The 22,126-nt window shown below is 36.3% G+C and overlaps 3 protein-coding genes across 3 annotated transcripts; 2 read left to right on the forward strand and 1 right to left on the reverse strand.

The window, feature by feature from the left end:
* Window positions 1-3,808: 3,808 nt before the first annotated feature.
* Window positions 3,809-4,465, reverse strand: LOC125593327 (nucleobase-ascorbate transporter 6-like). The gene is made up of 2 exons (XM_048769811.1): window positions 4,391-4,465; window positions 3,809-4,301 (listed from the first exon to the last, which is right to left on the reverse strand). Exons 1-2 carry the CDS (start codon window positions 4,463-4,465, stop codon window positions 4,083-4,085), a joined length of 294 nt encoding a protein of 97 aa, XP_048625768.1. The 3' UTR covers window positions 3,809-4,082.
* Window positions 4,466-8,011: 3,546 nt separating this feature from the next.
* Window positions 8,012-8,905, forward strand: LOC125592437. The gene is made up of 2 exons (XM_048767596.1): window positions 8,012-8,568; window positions 8,689-8,905. The coding sequence occupies exons 1-2, from the start codon at window positions 8,012-8,014 to the stop codon at window positions 8,903-8,905; spliced, it is 774 nt and encodes a 257-aa protein (XP_048623553.1).
* On the forward strand, window positions 8,039-9,777 carry LOC125592438 (uncharacterized protein At4g04775-like). Its single transcript, XM_048767597.1, has 2 exons — window positions 8,039-9,400; window positions 9,497-9,777. The coding sequence occupies exons 1-2, from the start codon at window positions 9,163-9,165 to the stop codon at window positions 9,775-9,777; spliced, it is 519 nt and encodes a 172-aa protein (XP_048623554.1). The 5' UTR covers window positions 8,039-9,162.
* The last annotated feature ends 12,349 nt before the right edge of the window (window positions 9,778-22,126 follow it).

The raw sequence follows: 22,126 nt of genomic DNA on the forward strand, positions 1-22,126 counted from the left end.
AATTTATAATATATTACATATGTTTATAAAATGTTATTAATTGGGTTATATTCGCAACATACAACAATTGAAGCATTCTTCAGAGAATACTCGTATGTGGGATACCTTTCACACATACGAGTATGGAAGACATCGGGCAACAAGTAACTACGGAATATGTGTGAAAAGCGAAACATAATTTTACGGGATCTTGCAGGAGATTATTGAAGTGGAATTTCCAGGGTTATTGAAGCTAAAATGTGTCCTCTTCAAATGTGAATGGTTCGATCCCGTTGAGAATCGAGGTGTTCGATTTAAAAAATTTGGTGTTGTGGATGTCAACTCTGGGAGAAGATACAACAAATTCGAGCCTTTCATCCTAGCTTCCCAGGCTGAACAAGTTAGCTTTCTTCCATACTCTCGCCTTCAAAGTTCTGGGATTAATTGGTTGGCTACTATCAAAATTACACCTCGTGGACGAATTGTTGCTGGAGAAGAACCACCATTGCAAGAAGAAGATGCTATTAATGAAGTTGAGGTTCCTGATCAACAACTTGATGAAAATCTTCTGATCGACCCAAATAACCATCAATATGAAGATCTTCCCGAAGATGCGACAGATGAAGCACGTGAAGACGAGTTCGATTGTAGTGACGACGATGACTGTTCAGATGTTGATGAGAACTCAAACGATTCAGAATGATGTAATATATGTAACAAATGTTGTTTTTATCTTTACAAAATATTGTACCCAATGTTGTTTTTTATTACTTAAGTGAGATACTTAATGTATGTGTACTATAAGTTGTCTTGTATAATATCTATTTCTTAAGGTAAAAAATTTTATTTTGTTGAAGTTAAGGGTTTTAGTTGGATAAAGAGGATGAAAGTATGAATGAGTGATAATGGTAAAGATGATAACTTTGGGGTTTAGGGATTTGATTTTCGGGGTTTCATATTTTCCTCGTAAATTCGTTGTAAATAAAAACACGGGCCTGGTAACTTCGTCGTAACATAAAATATTATTTCCATGTAAATTCGTCGGAACATAAAATACTATTTCCTAGTAACTTCGTCGTAAATGAAAAAACACGGGCCTGGTAGCTTTGTCGTAAATGAAAAAACACGGGTCTGGTAACTTCGTCGTAAACCAAAACACGGGCCTGGTAACTTCGTCGTAAACGAAAACACGGGTCTGGTAACTTCCTCGTAACATTACGACGAAGTTACGAGGAAACCGTTTTTATATATATGGGAGAAGTCTTTCAGACGAGCACTACTCGTATCTTCCTCCCTAACTCCTCTCCCCCTCTAAGGTAACTTTCTCTCTCTATCTTTTTTTTTTTTTATAGTTTAGGTGGTTAGTTTAGGTGATTAGTTTAGGGAATTAGTTTAGGTGATTAGTTAACGGAATTAGTTTAGGTGATTAGTTAACGGAATTAGTTTAGATGATTAGTTTAGATGATTATTTTAAACAATTCGTTTAGGATATATATTAATTTAATTTTTTTAAATTTTCTAGATGGCTCCTAGACCGAGACCAGCAGCTCCTGCACCTTCCTCTAGCGGTCCATCGTCTTCTTCCGGGACAGTTCCGGACTCTCACACATCTCGGAGAGTTTCTTCGACCCCTCCTCCTCTTCCATCTCAGATGCCTCCCCCACCAGCTCCACCTGTCGCCCCGGATCAGCCTGCCCCACCGGCTGCAGTTCATCCCGATTTGCGGGTGCCAGCTCATGCACCATTCGCAAGATACACCGTCGAGGATTTGCTTGCCCAGCCCGGACGAGAGGGTTTACACGTTCTGGACCCCGATAGACCCCCGGGTACTTATTGGTAAGTACATAAAATTATTAATTTAAAATTTAAAATCTTTGATCAATTTTTTTAACAAATTTGTTATATTTGCAGGTTTGGGGCTAACAACCGTGTTAGCCGGAGCGTTTCAGAGACGATGAAGGGATATTATGACGGCCCTTATCCCAACTGGACCATGACTCCCGATCACGTCAAGACGACGTGGTTTAAATGTTTTGCGGTAATTATATTTACATATTATTAATATTTATATTGTTAATTAAATAATTATTATTTTTTTCTAATCTTTTAAAATGTTTGTTTTTTCAGCAAAGGTGGAACTGGTCCGTAGGAATCACCGAGAGGGTGAAGAGTGAATTTATTGCAAAGGCGAAAACTCGTCTTTGCAACACCGTCTCCGATTGGAAGGACAAGTGGGAGATTTACGGCTATGAGGGGAAGCCGAGCGGGGTCACAAAGGAAGCATGGGATGGCCTCATCACCTATTGGAACGAACCCAGCTCCATCCGCAAAGCCAACTCCTGCTCCGCTTCCCGAAGAACGAGGGATAAAGATGGCCATTTGCCCATGGTTCATAGAACCGGCCAAAAACCCCATGCCGGAATTCGTCTCGAAGCTGTAAGTTTTATTCAAATTTATAATTTTCATTATTTTAAACTTGTATTTATTAATTATATTTAATTTATTTATTATTGTTGTTTATTAGTTGGAGAAGACGGGAGTTTTGCCATCTCTCTCGGACTTATTCAAGATGACTCACGCCTCACCAGATGGGGTTTTTGTGGATCCTGCATCCGAGAAACTCTTCAACGCTGTGGCGTCTCGGGTTGAAGAGCAAGAGACGCAACTTACCCAACAGTCTGCAGATGGATTACCCGTCAAGTTGTCAACCAAAGAGGTCGACCGGATCTTCGACGAGGTAAAATTTAATAATTTTAATTTTTTTCTTTATTTTATTATTAACTCTAAATACGTTTTTATATATATACATATAGGTGGCTCCTAGAAAGAAGGGAAGGACGGTCGGAATAGGTTCCGTTAACGAAGTTGCAAGGGCGACTTCGTCATACTATTCGAGACGGGACCAGGACAACGACCGGATGCAGGCTCGCATGGATACCCAGCAGCAGCGTTTGGACTCTCTCGAGGGTTTGCTGGATGTGATGGCGGTGGGAAATCCAACTTTGCAGAGAGCTTTGACGGAGAGACGAGCAGCTCTCGGGATGAGCCAGCCGGATCCCGAAGCAGGAACGTCTACAGACCCGAACCCCTCAGCCAACTACTTCGATGACGATGATGTTGGCCTTTAGTTTCATTTTTTAATTTCTTTTGTTTTGTATAAAAAATTTAAATTCTATTTAATTAATGAATTTATAGTTTTTTTAAAAAAATTATTTGGTTTCATATTTAATTTTATTCCAAATATTTTAATTTTTAAAATTATTGTTTTATAAAATTTATATAATTATTATAATTAATTAATATTTTAAATATGGAGATGTAAATTCGTTGTAAAATTCCACGTTAAGTCCTCGTAACGTTTACGAGGAATTTACATGGAGTCGTTGTAAAGTCCTCGTAAAGTTTACATCGACTTTACGTGGAAGCCTTACGTGGCTTTTACAACGAACTATTACGAGGTATTTACATCGTCATTTACGAGGGCATTACGACGAATAGTTTCCTTCCGCTTTACGAGGAATTGACTTCCTCGTAAACGTAACTAGACTTTACGACGAAACCTCCGTTACGACGAGCGTTTAACAACGAAACGCGTATCGATGTTAATTCGTCGTAAAGCCCCTATTACGACGAATTTACAACGAATACCGCCCTCGTAAAAAATATGTTTTCTTGTAGTGCGTAAATATTCAATATTATTTTCTTATATATAGTACGTAAATACAGTCAATTTTGGTTGAATTCATTCAACAAGTTACCTTAGCTAATCTTTTGATTATGAAAGAGACCAAGGCAAAATCTTTTCTTTTTGTTTTGTGCACTGACCAAAGCAAAATCAAACTAAAGACTTACAAATTAATCAAAAATCACAAACTTGTGTACCCTTAGATTTACAAAGTCAAAAGCATTAGAGAGAGTAAAACAACAATGCTCTCAAGGTTCATAATCGATCATTCTTGTAAATAAGACTATAGAATGTGAGATATCTTTTAAAAGTTCCCAAAGTTTTGTGAAAGGAACAAAACAAAAGAACTCAAGAGGCAACAATGGTGAAACTCTTGAGTAAACTTGTTTCCTCATCTCTCTCTCTCTCTCCTCCGTTTCTAGACAGAAGGGAAGTATTTGTTGAGATTGAAAGGAAGAGAATAGAACTCCTCACTTCTTGTATCACCTTTGAAAGACCTAAACTTATCCCACCAATGCTTTCCTCTGTCTTTCCTTATCGATGAATCTTTCTTGTGCAATGTGTTGTCCAAGAAGAATGCCACCACGCTAGCAACAAAAGGTTCCGAGGAGAACGGGACATTCACCATATCGTTGAACTGTCAAGTAAAGAGTTTTCATTAGCTTAGGCCATGCTCTAGTCTAGAATCTAGATAGAAAAAAAGAGAGTTGGTTTACTACTACATACCCAACGAGCGCTTGTGTGGACAGGACCATAGCCTTTGATTGCAGTGTACTCATTGAAGTACTGAGGGATCGACATGTTAGATTTAACTTTATGATTCATCAATATGAATCCTTTAACCATATGATTCTCTGATTAAATAGACATAAGCAGAAGCATACCTGATGCATCCATAGCTTAAGGATATGAAATTAGGGAATTGATCTTCCAAAGCAAACCTTATGTGACTTTAGTTTTCTATTGATGGGATATAGAGAGTTCCCTATTTTCGGCTAGGGTTGCCTTGGGGACCATAACCCTCTTTATATAGAGAATTAATTTCCAGTTCAGTCCTTAACTAGAAATTACTTAAGGTATCCACATATAAATATTTCATAACACTTATGCCCAAGCCTTTACCTTATTCACAATAGTGACCAAATAGGCTAATTGATTAATGGCCCTATCACATTTATTCCTTAAATATGTGATCCCACCAAATGATCTTAATCTCCCACTGGGTCATATATGTGCCTTCGAATGCGATAGACTGTATGAGCGCTCTTTATGCCATTAATCCCGAGAGCATAAACAATCTCGTCCATTAGTTATACCAACATAGGACCATGGCGGCTTTTGTTATATTCTTTCATAACTAAACATTCCATGATCACATACATTAGTGCAACCAAATGACATAGATCAATTATGAAACATGTGGCATGAAAATCACATGAAGTGTGGTCTGTACATGTCGATTTTCAACTGGTCCTACTTTAGTGAGATCGATTTAACCTTATGGTACAAAGTGTATGCCGAAGACTTTAAACTTTATTTCTGATCAGAAAAATGTGCATAACACAACCAAAGCATATAACATAAACCAAATGACAAACTCCCACTAAACCGAATGATCCTCAAACACCGAAATACCCATACGAGCAGTATACTCATGAAAGACCTTAGGTACAATACCTTTTGTTAGAGGATCCGCAATCATAGAGTTTGTCCCTAAGTGTTCTATGGTAAACTTTCCACTTTGTACCCATTCCTTAACAACTCGGTACTTGATGTCTACAAATTTAGATTTTACCGAACTCCTACTGTTGCTGGAATACAGAACGGCTGCCTTATTGTCACAGTACAACTTGAGTGGTCTTTCAATTCCTTCAAGAATCCTTAGGCCTGTGACAAAATTTCCCAGCAAAATTCCCTCAGTTGATCCCTCGTAGACTGCTACAAGTTCTGCCGCCATTGTGGACGATGTTACGTGTGATTGCTTAGCACTACGCCATGAGATCGCCCCACCGGCCAACAGAAAAACATAACCTAATGTAGACTTTCTACTATCTTGGCATCCCGCAAAATCAGAGTCAGAATACCCAATGATCTCCAAATTATCAGATCTCTGATATGTGAGCATATGGCCTTTTGTTCTCTGCAAGTAACGCATGACCCTTTTGGCTGCTTTCCAATGGTCCATGCCTCGATTACTTAAGTATCTGCCTAACACTCCAATAATGTACGCAATATCCGAACGCGTACAAACTTGAGCATACATAAGACTCCCTATTGTCGATGCATAAGGGATCTTCTGCATCTCCTAAATTTCTAGTTTTCCTTTAGGGCATTGTTCGAGACAAAACTTGTCTCCCTTAGCGATTAGGGTATCTCCTGGTTTGCAATCATGCATGCCAAATCTTTTCAGAACTTTATCGATATAGCTCTTTTGTGACTATCCAAGAATTCCTAGAGAGTGATCTCGCTGAATCTTGATCCCCAATACAAAAGATGCCTCACCAAGATCTTTCATCTCAAAACTTTCCTTAAGAAATCTCTTGGTTTCAACCAGCATGCTAATATCGTTAGTGGCCAGAAGTATGTCATCGACATATAAAACCAGGAAAATATATTTACTCCCACTGAACTTTTGATACACACAATCATCAACCAAATTCACCTCAAAACCAAAGGAGGTGATAACCTTATGAAACTTGTGGTACCATTGACGGGAAGCTTGTTTTAGCCCATAGATGGATTTCTTTAATTTACAAACCATATCTTTTGCATCACCTAAGGAAAAATGTTCTGGTTGTACCATATAAATCGTTTCTTCAATGTCTCCATTGAGAAACGCTGTCTTAACATCCATCTGATGAAGCTCCAGATCATAATGTGCAACAAGGGCCATGATTATCCTAAAAGAATCCTTCGAAGATACCGGAGAGAAGGTTTCTTTATAATCAATCCCCTCTTTCTGAGTATATCCTTTAGCCACTAGACGAACCTTAGGGCATCAACATCGCGGTCCCTTAAGGGCCGTCCCTTAAGAAGTATGGGTCGAAAATAAATCAAAAAGAAAAGAAATTGAGTGGAACGGGCCTAAAATAAGGGGTTTCGGGCTCGTCCCGTGAGGCAACGTGTCAGCTCGAGATTGGGAGAGCAAATCGTCGAAATTGTCGGTGTCTTCGCGTCAATCTCATTCTGAAAGAGAAATTGAAATACGAAATCACGAAGGCGAAAAGTTGATCTCCTCAGATCGGAAGATCGATCTCTCTTTCACCGGAGGTTCAGTCTGCGTGTCTCCTCAATCGAAAGCCCAACTCACCAAAACGAGAGGTCACTTCTTCCGTTGGCGTTTGATCCCCAGATCGAGATTCCGAGCTCCATCGACTTCCGTTCGCTTCCGGTCTTGTACGAACGGTCTCATCTTCCCCAAATCCTCTGAATCTCGACCCGAGCTCAATCCACAGCCGCTACCAAGGTATTTTCTTCAACTCCCATCTGAAATTGAAAAGTTTAGGGTTTTGTATTTTGCATGCGAATAGTCTGTGGTATAGATTCTATGTTGTTCGAGAACAATTGTACAGATTCTAGGGTTTGCAAATGTTACATAGTTTCGTATAGATTTGTAAAGATTTAAATGGTTGGATTGTGTGATTGTTTTCGTTGTAGCTTGATTGATTGTTTCGTATAGATTGAACCATTGTAGTCGTTGTAGCTTGTTTGATTGTTTCGTATAGATTGAACCATTGTAGTCCTTGTAGCTTGTTTGATTGTTTAGTATAGATTGAACCATTGTTTTCATTGTAGCTTGTTTGATTGTTTCGTTTAGATTGAACCGTTGAGTTTGGTTGTTGCTTGTTTGATTGTTAACAAATGTATAACAAACCAGTAACTGATTTTAGCAACATGAAAGAACTGTTTGATAGTTTAGTGTCGATGCTTTGCATCCTATAACTGGTTTTGCGTCTCCGGCTAGCCATAGTTCATAGATCATATTTGTGAAATCGTTTACTTAATAGTCCATATAATAATAAAAGTAGGTTCTATACTTCATCTTTCAAGTTGTCTCTTGTTTTTTTTAACAAGTGGTCTATGGTAGTTGTATATTAAAGACAGTGACTTGCTTTCTGCTAAGTTACATTGTATACAGTATGTTTTTAACAAAATACGATTACATTAATGATGTTGTTACGAAAGTTGATAGCTTTTTTTTGGTGTAATAAGTTAGGATTTGACATTTCTTGTTGGGAGTTCACCATTATGAATTTCTAGACTTCACTTCAGCCTATAAAATCTATTCTCTTATCTCGTCTATCTCATAATTCTTTCTCCATTCTATCTCTTATCTTTCTCTCTTCTATGGATCCAAGCAATGTTCCTAGTAAGTCTGCTAGCTACGTAGGACTGCTTCACAGTCAACAAGGAAGCGTTTATCATGAAAACTTCCCTTATGGAAGTTTTCATTCTAGTGTCAACTTTGCAGAATCCGATACATTTCCGGCTTTCAGTTCTCAGCAATCTGAAGACGCACCAGTAGACGCACAAGCTGCCCGTCCTGTAAGACGCAAGTGGACCCCTACAGATGACGAGGTGCTGATCAGTGGGTGGCTCAACACTTCGAAGGATTCGATTGTTGCAAATGAGCAGAGGTCGGGGGCCTTCTGGATACGGGTTGGTAAGTATTATGCAGAGAGTGTCCATGGAAGAGAGGATGGTGTGAGAGAGCACGGTTGTTGCAAGAAGAGGTGGCACAGAATCAATGATGATGTTAACAAGTTCTGTGACGCATACTCGGCAGCTCAGCGCCAAATTAGCAGTGGTGAGTCTGACACAGACGTTCTGAAGAAGGCGCATGAAATTTTCTTCTCTGATCAAGAGCACAAGTTCACACTTGAACATGCTTGGTGTGTGTTGAGGTTTGAACAGAAGTAGCTCAGGCTTAACACACCCAAAGCTGGTGGCGTTTCAAAGAGGAAGAATGTGCAGACAGATTCCCAAACTTCTACCAACGAAGACTTCGTTGATGTTGGGAGCAGGCCCGAAGGTGTCAGGGCTGCTAAGGCTAAAAGAAATACGGGTAAAGGGAAGTCCGTCGCTGAGATTGCAACAGTTTGGGAAATGAAGAAGGACGATTTGGTGAGGAAGGAGAGACTGTCGAAGCTAGCAATACTAGACACTCTCTTCACCAAGCCTGTTCCATTGACTGAGAGGGGAGAATCTGCGAAGAATAAGCTCCTAGCCGAGTTATTCTGAAATAAATTAGATGTTCTTGTTTCATGTTCTTGTATGTCGTCACTTTAATTTTTAGGATTGCTCTATGTTTGTGTTTGCTCTATCTTTGTGTTTGGTCTATGTATTTCCGGTTTCGTTAAATGAATGATTTTCTTTCAATGTTTGTGTTATTGTTTATCTGTATATTTATCTGTTTCTGATTTTCTTTCAATGTTTGTGTTTCATGTTCTATGTTTCTAACTAGTATGGCTCGACAATGTCTGCAGGTTAAGTAAAAAATGGGACGTTACAGCTACTCGCAGCCATCAGAAGACGAGCCTTTATTTGGAAACAATGACGACAACGACTACAGCGAGACGGAGGATCTCATACGACGCGATCAAGCTGAGTTAAGCTTGGAACGTTGTTCACAGGTTCACTACCCCCCGCAACCGGAGGTAGAGTTTGGTTTCCCGCAGGTCTGCTATTGTGGTGCTCACCCAGTGCTTGCAACGTCTAACACTAGGAATGATCAAGGTATGTGCTATGATCATTGCTTAATTACTTAGCCTGTGAAGAAGGCTTGTGCTAGTTTATGTATGTGCTTAGCGAGTTTTTGCGTATGTTAAACAGGGAGAAGATATTACACTTGTGCGAACAAGGACGACGGCGATTGCCATATTTTCAAATGGTGGGATGACGCGGTGATGGATGAGATGAGAGCCAGAGATGTACATGTGTTTCAGCTGGCTGAAAAGGTAGAAAGCCTAACCCTTTTAACTGACTATGACACTGAGGAGAAGCTACGAAACCTAGAGAAGATGGTTGGTGATATGGCTAAGGATAAATCATGTATGATGAAGGGGTTTGAGTGCTTTGTAATAGGCATAGTTGTTCTATTTGTATTGGAATAAATGTTTGTGTGTTTTTTTATAATTATGATGTTTCGTATTTCTATTTTACAACTTTGTAATTTTCTTAAGATTTCAATTTTAATGTTAAACTTTTTAAAAATATATTTCATTTACAACTTCTTTTTATATGTTATACATTATGAAAATAATAAATTAATTAAATAATAACCTAAGGGACCAGAAAAGTCCCACTAATAATCTACCAAATTGTTTAATGTCCTTAGCTTAGGTCCCTTAACATATAACCTTAATAAAAAATGCTAAGGGCTTGTGGGTTAAGTCCCACCAATACCGATGCTCTTATATACCATTCTAATCCCTCTTGGTTTAAAATATCCATTTGCAACCAGCGGGTTTCTTTCCTTCTGGTAATTTAGCGATCTCTCAAACCTCATTGTCTAGCATTGACTGATACTCTTCTTTTGCTGCATCGAGCCACATATCCGACATGGAACAACTCATAGCCTGAAGAAAGGTGATTGGATCATACTCCAAAAGAGTTTGATTTTCCTTATGTTCCATTAGAAATACTATATAATCATCTGAAATAGCATTTCTCCTAACTCGGGTGGATCGCCTAAGAGCAACTTGATCTTGTTGCACTGGTTCTTGAGGATTTTGATTTTGAACTTTTTGTACGATATCATCGACAACCTGAGTAGGAGGGGCAGCATTATTATCAACTTGATGATCCAAATTTACTTCATCAGAAGTAACTATACGAATCGGTATAGGTACCAGAGTCGATTCTTCCTCAAAGATGATATCCCTAACCTTATTTCTCCCCCTAAAATCAATATCCTCAAAGAACGTAACTATACCCGTCTCAAAAATATTCTTAGCAGTGGGATCGTAAAACTTATACCCCCTTGAGCGCTCCGAATAACCAATAAAGTAACTACTAACTGTTCTTGAGTCCAGTTTCTTTTCATACGACTTATAAGGCCTTGCTTCAGCTGGACATCCCCATATCCGAAGGTCCTTTAGACTAGGATTTCGACCAGTCCAAAGCTCATAAGGGGTTTTAGCAGTTGCTTTAGTTGGTACCCTATTAAGAATGTATGCTGCAGTCTTAGTGCCTCTCCCCAGAGTGATTCATGCAAGGAGGAATGACTAATCATACTCCTTACCATGTCTTTAAGAGTGTGATTCCTTCTCTCAGACACACCATTCATGCTAGGCGTCCCCGACATGGTGTACTGAGGCACAATACCACACTCCTCTAGGTATCTGGCAAACGGTCCTGGACGTTGTTCACCTGATCCATCATACCGACCGTAGTACTCACCACCACGATCAGATCTGACAGACTTTATCCTTCGGTCGAGTTGGTTCTCAACCTCAGCCTTAGACCTTTTGAACACGTCCAGAGATTCCAATTTATCATGAATGAGAAATAGGTATTCATATCGAGAATAATCGTCAATGAATGATATAAAGTATTGTTGACCATTCCAAGAAGCCATAGGGAACGGTCTACAAATATTTGTATGTATCAACTCAAGGACTTCTATAGCTCTATATGCACCTAATCTTTATGCTTGGTCTCTTTTCCTTTAATGCAATCCACACATATATCACAATCTGTGAACTTTACGGAACTCAATATACCTTCTGACACAAGACGCTCAACTCTATTTCTAGAGATGTGACCTAGGCGTTGGTGCCAAAGAGTTCCTGAATTTGCATCTTCGAACTTTCGTTTAGTACCTCTTGATTCAACATTTAAACTTTCATCCTTAGAGTTTATAATTTCAAGCATATAAAGCCTGTGATTTTCCAAAAGTTTACCGGTCCCAATAAATACTGAATTTAAAGACAAAGTAGCGGTTCCTTTCTCAGTTAGACAAGAATATCCTGAGTTGTCTAACCAAGGACCGGAAAATTACATCTTTGTACAACAAAAGTGTCTTTCAAATCCAGAAAATGACCGGAACTAAAAAACAGTCTAAAATGCGGATTGCCTCCACATGCACCGGACTCCCATTAGCCACATGAATGCATCTTTCAGCATCAGTTGGGGTTCGGTAGCTTAGGCATCCCTGAAGCGAAACACTGATGTTAGTAGTAGCACCGGAGTCTAACCACCAAGTGTTTCTAGGTACTTCAACCAAGTTCGTTTCCAAACAGACCAAAGCAAGGAACATACCTTTCTTAGCACGCCAAGCGTGGTACTTAGGACAGTCCTTCTTTACGTGTCCACCCTTCCTGAAAAAGAAACATATATCATCAACCTTGACATGTTTCTTTTGGGTAGGACCCTTAGCAGCACCATCCTTAACGGGCTAAAATTTCTTTCTTTTGTCCTGTCCCTTAGAGGTGTGAGCCATATTAGCACTTTCAGTCCTCTCTTGTTTCATTCTCTCTTCCTATTGCACACAATACGCAATGAGCTCGTTAAGAGACCATTGCTCTTTCTGTGTGTTATAACTTGATTTCAGCTGACTGAACTGAGGAGGAAGAGAGTTCAAGAGAAAGTATATGAGAAATTCAGCCGGAAGCTCAGTCTTAAGTGTCTTGAGTTTTGAAACAATGTTGGACATCTCCAAAATGTACTCCCTTATTTTTCCATTGCCATGGTACCTCATCGTACTAAAGCGATGCAAAAGCATGCTTATTTCCGCCTTATCGCTTTTTACGAAGCACAAATCCATTTCGGCAAGGAACTGTTTGAGATCATTTCGGCAAGGAACTGTTTGAGATCATTGATCTCCTCACCACCTCTAAAGGTTTCTGGAATGGTGTCCTTAACGATTATCAAACCCATGCGATTTGAACGCTCCCACTTCTCATGAACAACCTTATATTCTGGAGTGTTGTCATTCGTAGGAGAAGCAGGTTTGTCCATCCTTAGCGCAAGGTCGAGATCTATACGCCCTAGAACAATCTTAACTTAACTTTTCCATTCGGAAAAATTAGAATCCGAAAGTGTTGGAATGAATCCTAAGTTGGCTAATAAAGTAGCTGTAAAGAGAAAAAAATCCGAATTAACTCACTATCCGGAGAAATCAATATTAAATTTTAATTGATTATACTTCTCATCCAAGATACCAAATGTAACATCAATATCAAGTCTTTGGATAGTAATATCGACTACTAGCGGTATTCTTGTTGTAATAATCAAATACTGACAATAATTCATGATAAACAATAAACATTCCTTTGGACCGATTTATCATTCACATGTTAAAATCCATATAATCGTCACGTATTCACCATCACAGGTGTATGTACAATTCGGCCAAACATCAAACCTTCCTTTGGGCTGATTTGACATCCGCATGAATATTGTACATACGTATATATGTAAACCCATGCCAAATACAACCTTCCTTTGGGCCGATTAAATATTCGCCATGAATTTACATACATACTTCCTTTAATAATTCTTTTGAAAAAAATTCATCAAGAGAGGTCTTCATTTGGGCCGACATCTTGATTCAATTAAACATCAATACAATACTAAAAGGGGGATATAAGCCATGGAGAGGGTGTCCACGTAGGATAGGAAAATCAACCAATCAGAGAACCCGAAGTTTCCACGTCATCTCATTTATTTTTTGTAAAAAATGAAAAAACAATGCGAAGGAAATTATCGAACCCGAGTTAGTATGACATAAATATAGGGTAGTTACCACTAAGTCATTGAAACTTTCTTGGACACATATACAAGAATCACTAATTATGTAATCACAAACTCTTATGTACAATTACAATAATATGAATTCAACTTTCAAGACTCCGATACTTTGTTTTGTAAAAAAAAATAAGTAAGTGACTAAAAGGGGGATATAAGCCATGGAGAGGATAAGAAAATCAACCAATCAGAGAACCCAAAGTTTCCACGTCATCTCATTTATTTTTCGTAAAAAATGAAAAAACAATGCAAAGGAAATGATCGAACCCGGGTTAGTATGACATAAATATAGGGCAGTTACCACTAAGCCATTGGAACTTTCTTGGACACATATACAAGAATCACTAATTATGTAATCACAAACTTTTATGTACAATTACAATAATACAAATTCAACTTTCAAGACTCCGATACTTAGTTTTGTAAGATTTTTGTTTTTCGTGACAAAGTTAAGAATTTTGTAAAAATAAGTTGAACATATAAATTTTCGTGACAAATATGAAAAAGCATAGATTTTTGTATAATTTTGACAAAACAACTCAAAACATAGTTCTCTAATGTCTTAATAAAATATTATTTAAGAGTGAAATAATTAAATATATCAATTCAATAAATTTTGTAATTTATAGATAAAACAATAATACAACAAATTTTGAAACATTTGTTTAACCTATCGATTTCTTCTCATGAAGCCAACTAAACAAGATAAAAAACAATTAGATTTACAAATATTTAATTACCATTTTATTCAATTTTTATTAATTTTAAATTGTAATAATGTATCTTTTTCAAGTTACAAAAAATTAATGTTTTTTATTACACTAGCATTATATATAGATTCTATATACACAAATAAATATAATATAACAACATAAACTTGCTTTCCTCGATTCATACGAAAATTTTTTAAGTTATCCACCAAAACAAATTAATTAAATCAATCAAATTGTTTGAATACAGCAAATTAATATATAATTTTATTTTAAATTAAATTATTTAAAAAGTATATTTTCATTAAAAACAAAATAATAAATAAGTAAAACTGATTTGATGATAATTTTTATGACATATATATATATATATATATATATATATATCAATTCTATGAAAGAAATAGAAGCTTAATATGGAAAAAAAATCTTAAATACCAAAAACTCTAAAAATTAACAAAAAAACTAATAAAAACTAAACTATGATATCACTTGAAATCTTCTTAGACAATATTAATAAAATATTTAAGCGATAATTAGACAAATTTGATTTTTTTGTCAGCCAAAAGTTTATTATTAATTAGCATAAGTTATTTTAAGATGTTTAAGAAAGGATGGACAAAAAAATAGGATGGATATAAATGATATATCAATACTAAAAGGGGGATATAAGCCATAGAGAGGGTAGGGTGTCCACGTTGGATAGAAAAATCAACCAATCAGAGAACTCGAAGTTTCCACGTCATCTCATTTATTTTTTGTAAAAAATGAAAAAACAATGCGAAGGAAATGATCGAATCCGGGTTAGTAAGACATAAATATAGGGCAGTTACCACTAAGCCATTGAAACTTTATTGGACACATATACAAGAATCACTAATTATGTAATCACAAACTCTTATGTACAATTACAATAATATGAATTCAACTTTCAAGACTCCGATACTTTGTTTTGTAAAAAAAAAATAAGTAAGTGACTAAAAGGGGGATATAAGCCGTGGAGAGGGTGTTCACGTAGGATAGAAAAATCAACCAATCAGACAACCCGAAGTTTCCACGTCATCTCATTTATTTTTCGTAAAAAATGAAAAAAACAATGCAAAGGAAATGATCGAACCTGGGTTAGTATGACATAAATATATGTCAGTTACCACTAAGCCATTGAAACTTTCTTGGACACATATACAAGAATCACTAATTATGTAATCACAAACTCTTATGCACAATTACAATAATACGAATTCAACTTTCAAGACTCCGATACTTTGTTTTGTAAAAAAAAAATAAGTAAGTGACTAAGCTAATATATTCTTTGAAAGTGTGAGAACATTGTCAAATATGAAAAAACATAGATTTTTGTTTTACGTGACAAAGTTAAGAATTTTGTAAAAATAAGTTTAACATATAAATTTTCGTGACAAATATGAAAAAAGCATAGATTTTTGTATAATTTTGACAAAACAACTCAAAACATAGTTCTCTAATGTCTTAATTAAATATTATTTAAGAGTGCAATAATTAAATATATCAATTCAATAAATTTTGTAATTTATAGACAAAACAATAATACAACAAATTTTGAAACATTTGTTTAACCTATCGATTTCTTCTCATGAATCCAACTAAACAAGATAAAAAAACAATTAGATTTACAAATATTTAATAACCATTTTATTCAATTTTGATTAATTTTAAATTGTAATAATGTATCTTTTTCAAGTTACAAAAAAATAATGGTTTTTCCTTATTACACTAGCATTATATATAGATTCTATATACACAAATAAATATAATATAATAACATAAATTTGCTTTCCCCGATTCATACAAAAACTTTTTAAGTTATCCACCAAAGCAAATTAATTAAATCAATCAAATTGTTTGAATACAACAAATTACTATATAATTTTATTTTAAATTAAATTATTTAAAAAGTATATTTTCATTAAAAACAAAATAATAAATAAGTAAAACTAATTTGATGATAATTTTTATGACATATATATATATATCAATTCTGTGAAAGAAATAGAAGCCTAATATGGAAAAACAATCTTAAATACAAAAAACTCTAAAAATTAACAAAAAATCTAATAAAAACTAAACTATGATGTCACTTGAAATCTTCTTAGACAATATTAATAAAATATTTAAGCGATAATTAGACAAAATTGATTTTTTTGCCAGCCAAAAGTTTATTATTAATTAGCATGAGTTATTTCAAGATGTTTAAGAAGGGATGGACAAAAAAATAGGATGGATATAAATGATATATGAACTATAAATAGTACTTTGTAAATCTGACTTAAATAACACATCTCCACATCCATTTCCAGTCCTTTTTTATGCTTAAATTCAATTTTTTCAGAGCAGTTATTCCATAAAGAGATCGTATGAGATATTTTTTTGATATTCAGATTTGTTTTTTGACTGTTAAGAAGATTGATAACTGTAAAAATGTCTCCTTCGAATATGATATGTCTATAACTGAGTTTCCAACATGAGACAATTTTTTTTTTAAAGTAAATAATTTCATTTTTCTTATATTATATAATAAATATATATTATTTACTAATAATAAAAATATAGTTATTCATTTATCACAAATATCAATGCAAATATGTGAATCAAGTACAACAATCAAACAACATAATGATTTCCACGAAAAAAATTTAAAAAATATATTTATGTTATGTAGTCTTATTTTATATTCTTTAAATAATATAATACAATATTATACATTATTTTTTTTAGAATTGAGAAATACATATATATCAGTTAGACAAATTAAGCAATAATTAGACAAATTTGATTATTTTTGCGAGCCAAAAGTTTATTATTAGTTAGCATCACTAATTTCAAGATGTTTAAGAAAGGATGGACAAAAAAATAGGATGGACATAAATGATATATGAACTATGAATAGTACTTTGTAAAGCTGGCTTAGATAACACATCTGTACATATATTTCCAGTCTTTTTTATGCCTAAATTCAATTTTATCGTAGCAATTATTCCATAAAGAGATCGTATGTGATATTTTTTTGATATTCATATTTGTTTCTTGACTGTTAAGAAGATTGATAACTGTAAAAATGTCTCATTCGAATATGATATGTATATAACCGAGTCCCCAACATGAGACAAGTTTGTTTAAAAAGTAAATAATTTCCTTTTTCTTATATTATATAATAAATATATATTATTTACTGATAATAAAAATATAGTTATTCATCTATCACAAATATCTACGCAAATATGTGAATCAAGTACAACAATCAAACAACATAATGATTTCCACGAAAAAAATTTAAAAAATATATTTATGTTATGTAGTCTTATTTTATATTATTTAAATAATGTAATACAATATTATACATTTTTTTTTAGAATTGAGAAATACATATATTAGTTAGACAAATTAAGCGATAATTAGACAAATTTGATTTTTTTTTGCCAGCCAAAAGTTTATTATTAATTAGCATCAGTTATTTCAAGATGTTTAAGAAATGATGGACAAAAAAAATAGGATGCACATAAATGATAGTATGAACTATAAATAGTACTTTGTAAAGCTGATTTAGATAAAACATCTGCACATCCATTTCGAGTCCTTTTTGATGCCTAAATTCAATTTCTTCAGATCAGTTATTCCACAAAGAGATTGTATGAGAAATTGTTTTGATATTCAGATTTGTTTCTTGATTGTTAAGAAGATTGATAATTGTAAAAATGTCTCATTCGAATATGATATGTCTATAACCGATTCCCCAACATAAGACAAGTTTGTTTAAAAAGTAAGTAATTCTCACGGCATGGATTCGGCGTTCCCGCCGGGGCTACCCAGGTCTCCGACGGGTTCAAAGGGTAATCAGAAGGCGCAAAACGAGACAGAGATGAAGGCGAACTCATCGGATCGATTAGGAAGTGAGCATTTGGATTTGGGAAATAAGGAGAGTTTGAGATTGGAAGATACAACAAAGCACAAAGCGGAAAACCTTGCGGGGGGATCTGTGAATGGAGGAGTTTCATGGGTTAAGATAGCACAGGAGAGGAAGGTCCTGAAGAAGTATGATCTGGAGATAATCGAGGGGGAGGAAGGGAAGGTGGTAGAAATCCCAAATGAAGTGATTGAAAAGGTAGATCTACTCTGGGAAGATTACTTGATTGGTAAATTTCTTGACACTGCACCACACGTAGCAAGAGTACACGCTATTGTAAACAGGATTTGGAATCAAGGCGAATCGAAGCAGATTGATGTTCACATAGTCGATGATACAACTATGAAGTTCAAAGTTCAAAATCCAACAATGAGAGCTAGGATTTTGAAAAGAGGCATGTGGAATATAGGGAGCGTACCGTTGGTGGTGACGAAGTGGACACCGGATGAGTTGAAGGAGAAACCTGAAATCAAGTCAATCCCAATGTGGGTTTATCTTAAGAATGTGCCAATGAACATGTTTTCATGGCAGGGACTGAGCTTCATTGTCAGTGCAGCGGGATTTCCGGTTAGGCTTCACCCAGAGACAGCATCTTGCTCAAACTTCAAACTGGCGAAGATATTTGTGAATGTTGATCTATCGAAGGAGTTGCCAGATAAAATCAACTTCACAAAGAATGGGAAATCATCTCTGGTGGAGTTCATTTATCCTTGGCTGCCACTGCGATGTCGAACCTGCGGGAAATGGGGACATGTTGAGAAAGCTTGTATTCTGAATAAGAAAGATTACATGGAGAATGGAACTTTGAAGAAGGATAACGTAGTGGAGGGAAGTAATGACAAGGAGAAGGAAAAGGAAAGTGGGGAAGGTAATGAAGTAAGAGTAGAGGCAGCTAAGGAGATAAATAGAGAGGACGAAATTGAAGAAGGGGAAATGGTGGAGAACTGGCAAGATGTAACTCCAGAGAAGGCTAGTAGAAATTCAAATCTGAAGTTTGGTCAAGTAAAGATACTAACTCCCTCTCGATTTTCAAATCTTTTGGAGGTGGATGAAAAGGGGGATTCGATAATTGAAGTAGAAAGTGAGGAGATACTAAGTGTCGTTAAAGAGATAGTAGAGGAAAATGTGAGTATAATCAAAGAAAAGGAAGCAGAGGCTATAGAAGAGAGAGGAATTGCTGATGAAAACAAGGGTGAGGTAGAGGGAGAGAAGGAAAATAAGGAAGCAGAAAGTCAGAATCAGGGCATTGCGGGAATTCCGGTTACTCAAGAAGATTGGCCTGATTTGGCAAGTGCATCCAAGATCAGACCCTCCTTACCGAGAAGATCAAAAACGATGCATCGAGTTGTTCCAGAGACAACTGGTAATATGGGGAAGCGAAACAAAAATTCTTACAAATGACAGGGTTCTTTTGGAATGTTCGTGGGTTCAACAAGCAGTCGAAACATCGAGTTGTTGATAAGTGGATTCAAGATAAAGGCTTACTGTTTGGGGGTCTCCTGGAAACAAGAGTTAAGGAGAGTAAATCAGGAAAAATCATTTCTTCAGTGTTTAAAGGGTGGTCGGCTGTAAATAATTACGAGTTTAACAGGAAGGGAAGAATCTGGGTGGTTTGGAGTCCTCGGGTTAGAATGACGCCGGTGTTTAAGTCAGATCAAATAATAACAATGTCCGTTCTGTTAGAGGAAGCAGAGGAGGAATTTTTCTGCTCTTTTGTATATGCTGAAAATACTGCAGAAAAAAGAAAAGAGTTATGGAAAGATATCAAGGATCATCATAATTCAAGGAGGTTCAGAAATAGAGAATGGATCATAATGGGTGACTTTAATGAGGTGCTGGACGGGGAAGAACATTCAAGTCATCAGGATGGAGATATAATGACTGTGGGAATGAGAGATTTTGAGAATGTAATTCAGCATTGCAGACTTCTGGATATGGGATTTCAGGGTCCGAAGTTCACTTGGAGTAATAAAAGAGATGAAGGTACAATCAGTAAGAAGCTTGATCGAATATTAGTGAATGAAACGTGGCTTCATAAACGTACGCAGGCCTATGGAGTTTTTGAAGCTGGAGGAGTATCAGATCATTTGCGGGGAAGGTTTCAGTTGGAGGTGGAAGTAGTAAGTAAAAGGAAGCCATTTAAATTCACCAATGTGATAGCTGAGACACCAGAATTTAAGGAGATAATTGCGAGCTATTGGAGGGATAATCAACCTCTGTTTCAGTCAACTTCGGCTCTTTTCAGATTCTCGAAATACCTCAAAGGATTGAAGCCTCACATTCGATCTCTAAGTAAAAATAAATTGGGAGCACTTACTAAGAAGGTGAAAGAAGCATTTAGAGACCTATGTAAGAAGCAGGAAAATCTGATTGAAGCTCCTACACCGGAAAATGTTCACGCAGAGCATGAAGCAGCAGTAAGATGGCAGAGAATTTCGGATATTGAAGAGAAGGTGTTGAAACAGAGGTCGAAATTACATTGGTTGCAGGTTGGAGATAAAAACAACAAAGCTTTTCACAATGCAGTGAAGATAAGAGAAATAAGGAACACGATCCGAGAGATAATATGCCCTGATGGAAGAACGGTCTCTAATCAAGAAGAGGTAAAGAAAGAAGCAGAAAGATTCTTTAAAGAATTCCTTACGTATGAGCCGATGGACATAGAGGAAAAGTCTGTACAGGATCTTCAGAGTATTATCTCTTTCAGATGTAGCGAAGAAGAAAGAGCAAGGCTTATAAGAATTGTTACAGAGGAGGAGATAAGAGAAGTTGTATTCAGGATGCCAAGTAGTAAATCTCCAGGACCGGATGGGTATACAAGTGAGTTTTTTAAGTCAGCATGGAGCGTAATTGGAAAAGACCTCACCATTGCAGTTCAGTCCTTCTTCAGTAAGGGATTTCTACCTAAGGGTTTAAATGCAACAATACTGGCACTGATACCTAAGAAGGACAGAGCTCAAGAAATGCGAGATTATAGACCGATCTCATGCTGCAATGTGCTATACAAAGTGATCTCCAAAATCATCGCTAACAGACTGAAAGGTACATTACCACAGTGTATATCTTACAATCAATCTGCGTTCATAAAAGATAGGCTTTTGGTTGAAAATTTGTTGTTGGCAACGGAGATAGTCAAAGATTACCACAAAGAAGATGTTTCTCCTCGCTGCGCAATAAAGATAGATATTGCAAAAGCCTTTGATTCAGTGAACTGGCAGTTTCTATTGAATACATTGGGAGCCCTGAACATGCCTGAGGAATTCATACATTGGATCAAATTATGCGTCTGTACGGCTTCATTCTCGGTTCAGGTTAATGGAGAGCTCGCGGGGTTTTTTCAGAGTAAAAGAGGGCTCAGGCAGGGGTGTGCTTTATCACCATATTTGTTTGTCATTTGCATAAATGTGCTGTCTTGTATGCTGAACAGAGCAGTGGAAAGGAAGCAGATTGGTTATCATCCTAGATGCAAAAACATCCTCCTGTCGCATCTATGCTTTGCAGATGACCTGCTGGTATTTACTGATGGAACAAAGAGATCAATAGAAGAAGTTCTCAAGGTGTTTAAGGAGTTTGAGAGTTGCTCGGGTCTGAAAATAAGCTTGGAAAAGTCCACCTTATACACTGCAGGGATAAATGAGAGTACTAAGGCGGATATTATAGCTACCTTTCCCTTCTCATCCGGAAGCCTTCCAGTCAGATATTTAGGCCTACCCCTTCTCACCAAGCGTATGACAGTAAGTGACTATCTCCCACTGGTTGAAAAAGTGAGAAAAAGAATGAGTTCTTGGACAGGGAGACTTCTCTCACATGCAGGTCGTTTGCAGCTCATAAAATCTGTTATAACAAGTCTTGCTAACTTCTGGATGGCAGCATTCAGGCTACCAGGAAGCTGTTTAAGGGAGGTGGAAAGGTTATGCTCTGCATTTCTTTGGTCTGGCCCGGATCTCAAAACAACAAAGGCGAAGGTTAGTTGGAAGGATATCTGTTTCCCAAAAGAAGAAGGTGGTTTGGGTCTTAGGCCTTTGAAGGAGTTAAATAAAGTTTACGGTTTGAAGCTGATAT

The sequence above is a fragment of the Brassica napus genome, chromosome C9 (genome assembly GCF_020379485.1).
Source record: "Brassica napus cultivar Da-Ae chromosome C9, Da-Ae, whole genome shotgun sequence".
NCBI lineage: Eukaryota > Viridiplantae > Streptophyta > Magnoliopsida > Brassicales > Brassicaceae > Brassica > Brassica napus.

Bases quoted from the DNA above. Each gene is read 5' to 3' on its own strand.
- LOC125593327 (XM_048769811.1), bottom strand. From the start codon at position 4,465: ATGTCGATCCCTCAGTACTTCAATGAGTACACTGCAATCAAAGGCTAT. The intron at 4,302-4,390 runs GTATGTAGTAGT...TTTACTTGACAG, and splicing joins TCCACACAAGCGCTCGTTGG to TTCAACGATATGGTGAATGT.
- LOC125592437 (XM_048767596.1), top strand. From the start codon at position 8,012: ATGGATCCAAGCAATGTTCCTAGTAAGTCTGCTAGCTACGTAGGACTG. The intron at 8,569-8,688 runs GTTTGAACAGAA...TGTTGGGAGCAG, and splicing joins CATGCTTGGTGTGTGTTGAG to GCCCGAAGGTGTCAGGGCTG.
- LOC125592438 (XM_048767597.1), top strand. From the start codon at position 9,163: ATGGGACGTTACAGCTACTCGCAGCCATCAGAAGACGAGCCTTTATTT. The intron at 9,401-9,496 runs GTATGTGCTATG...TATGTTAAACAG, and splicing joins TAACACTAGGAATGATCAAG to GGAGAAGATATTACACTTGT.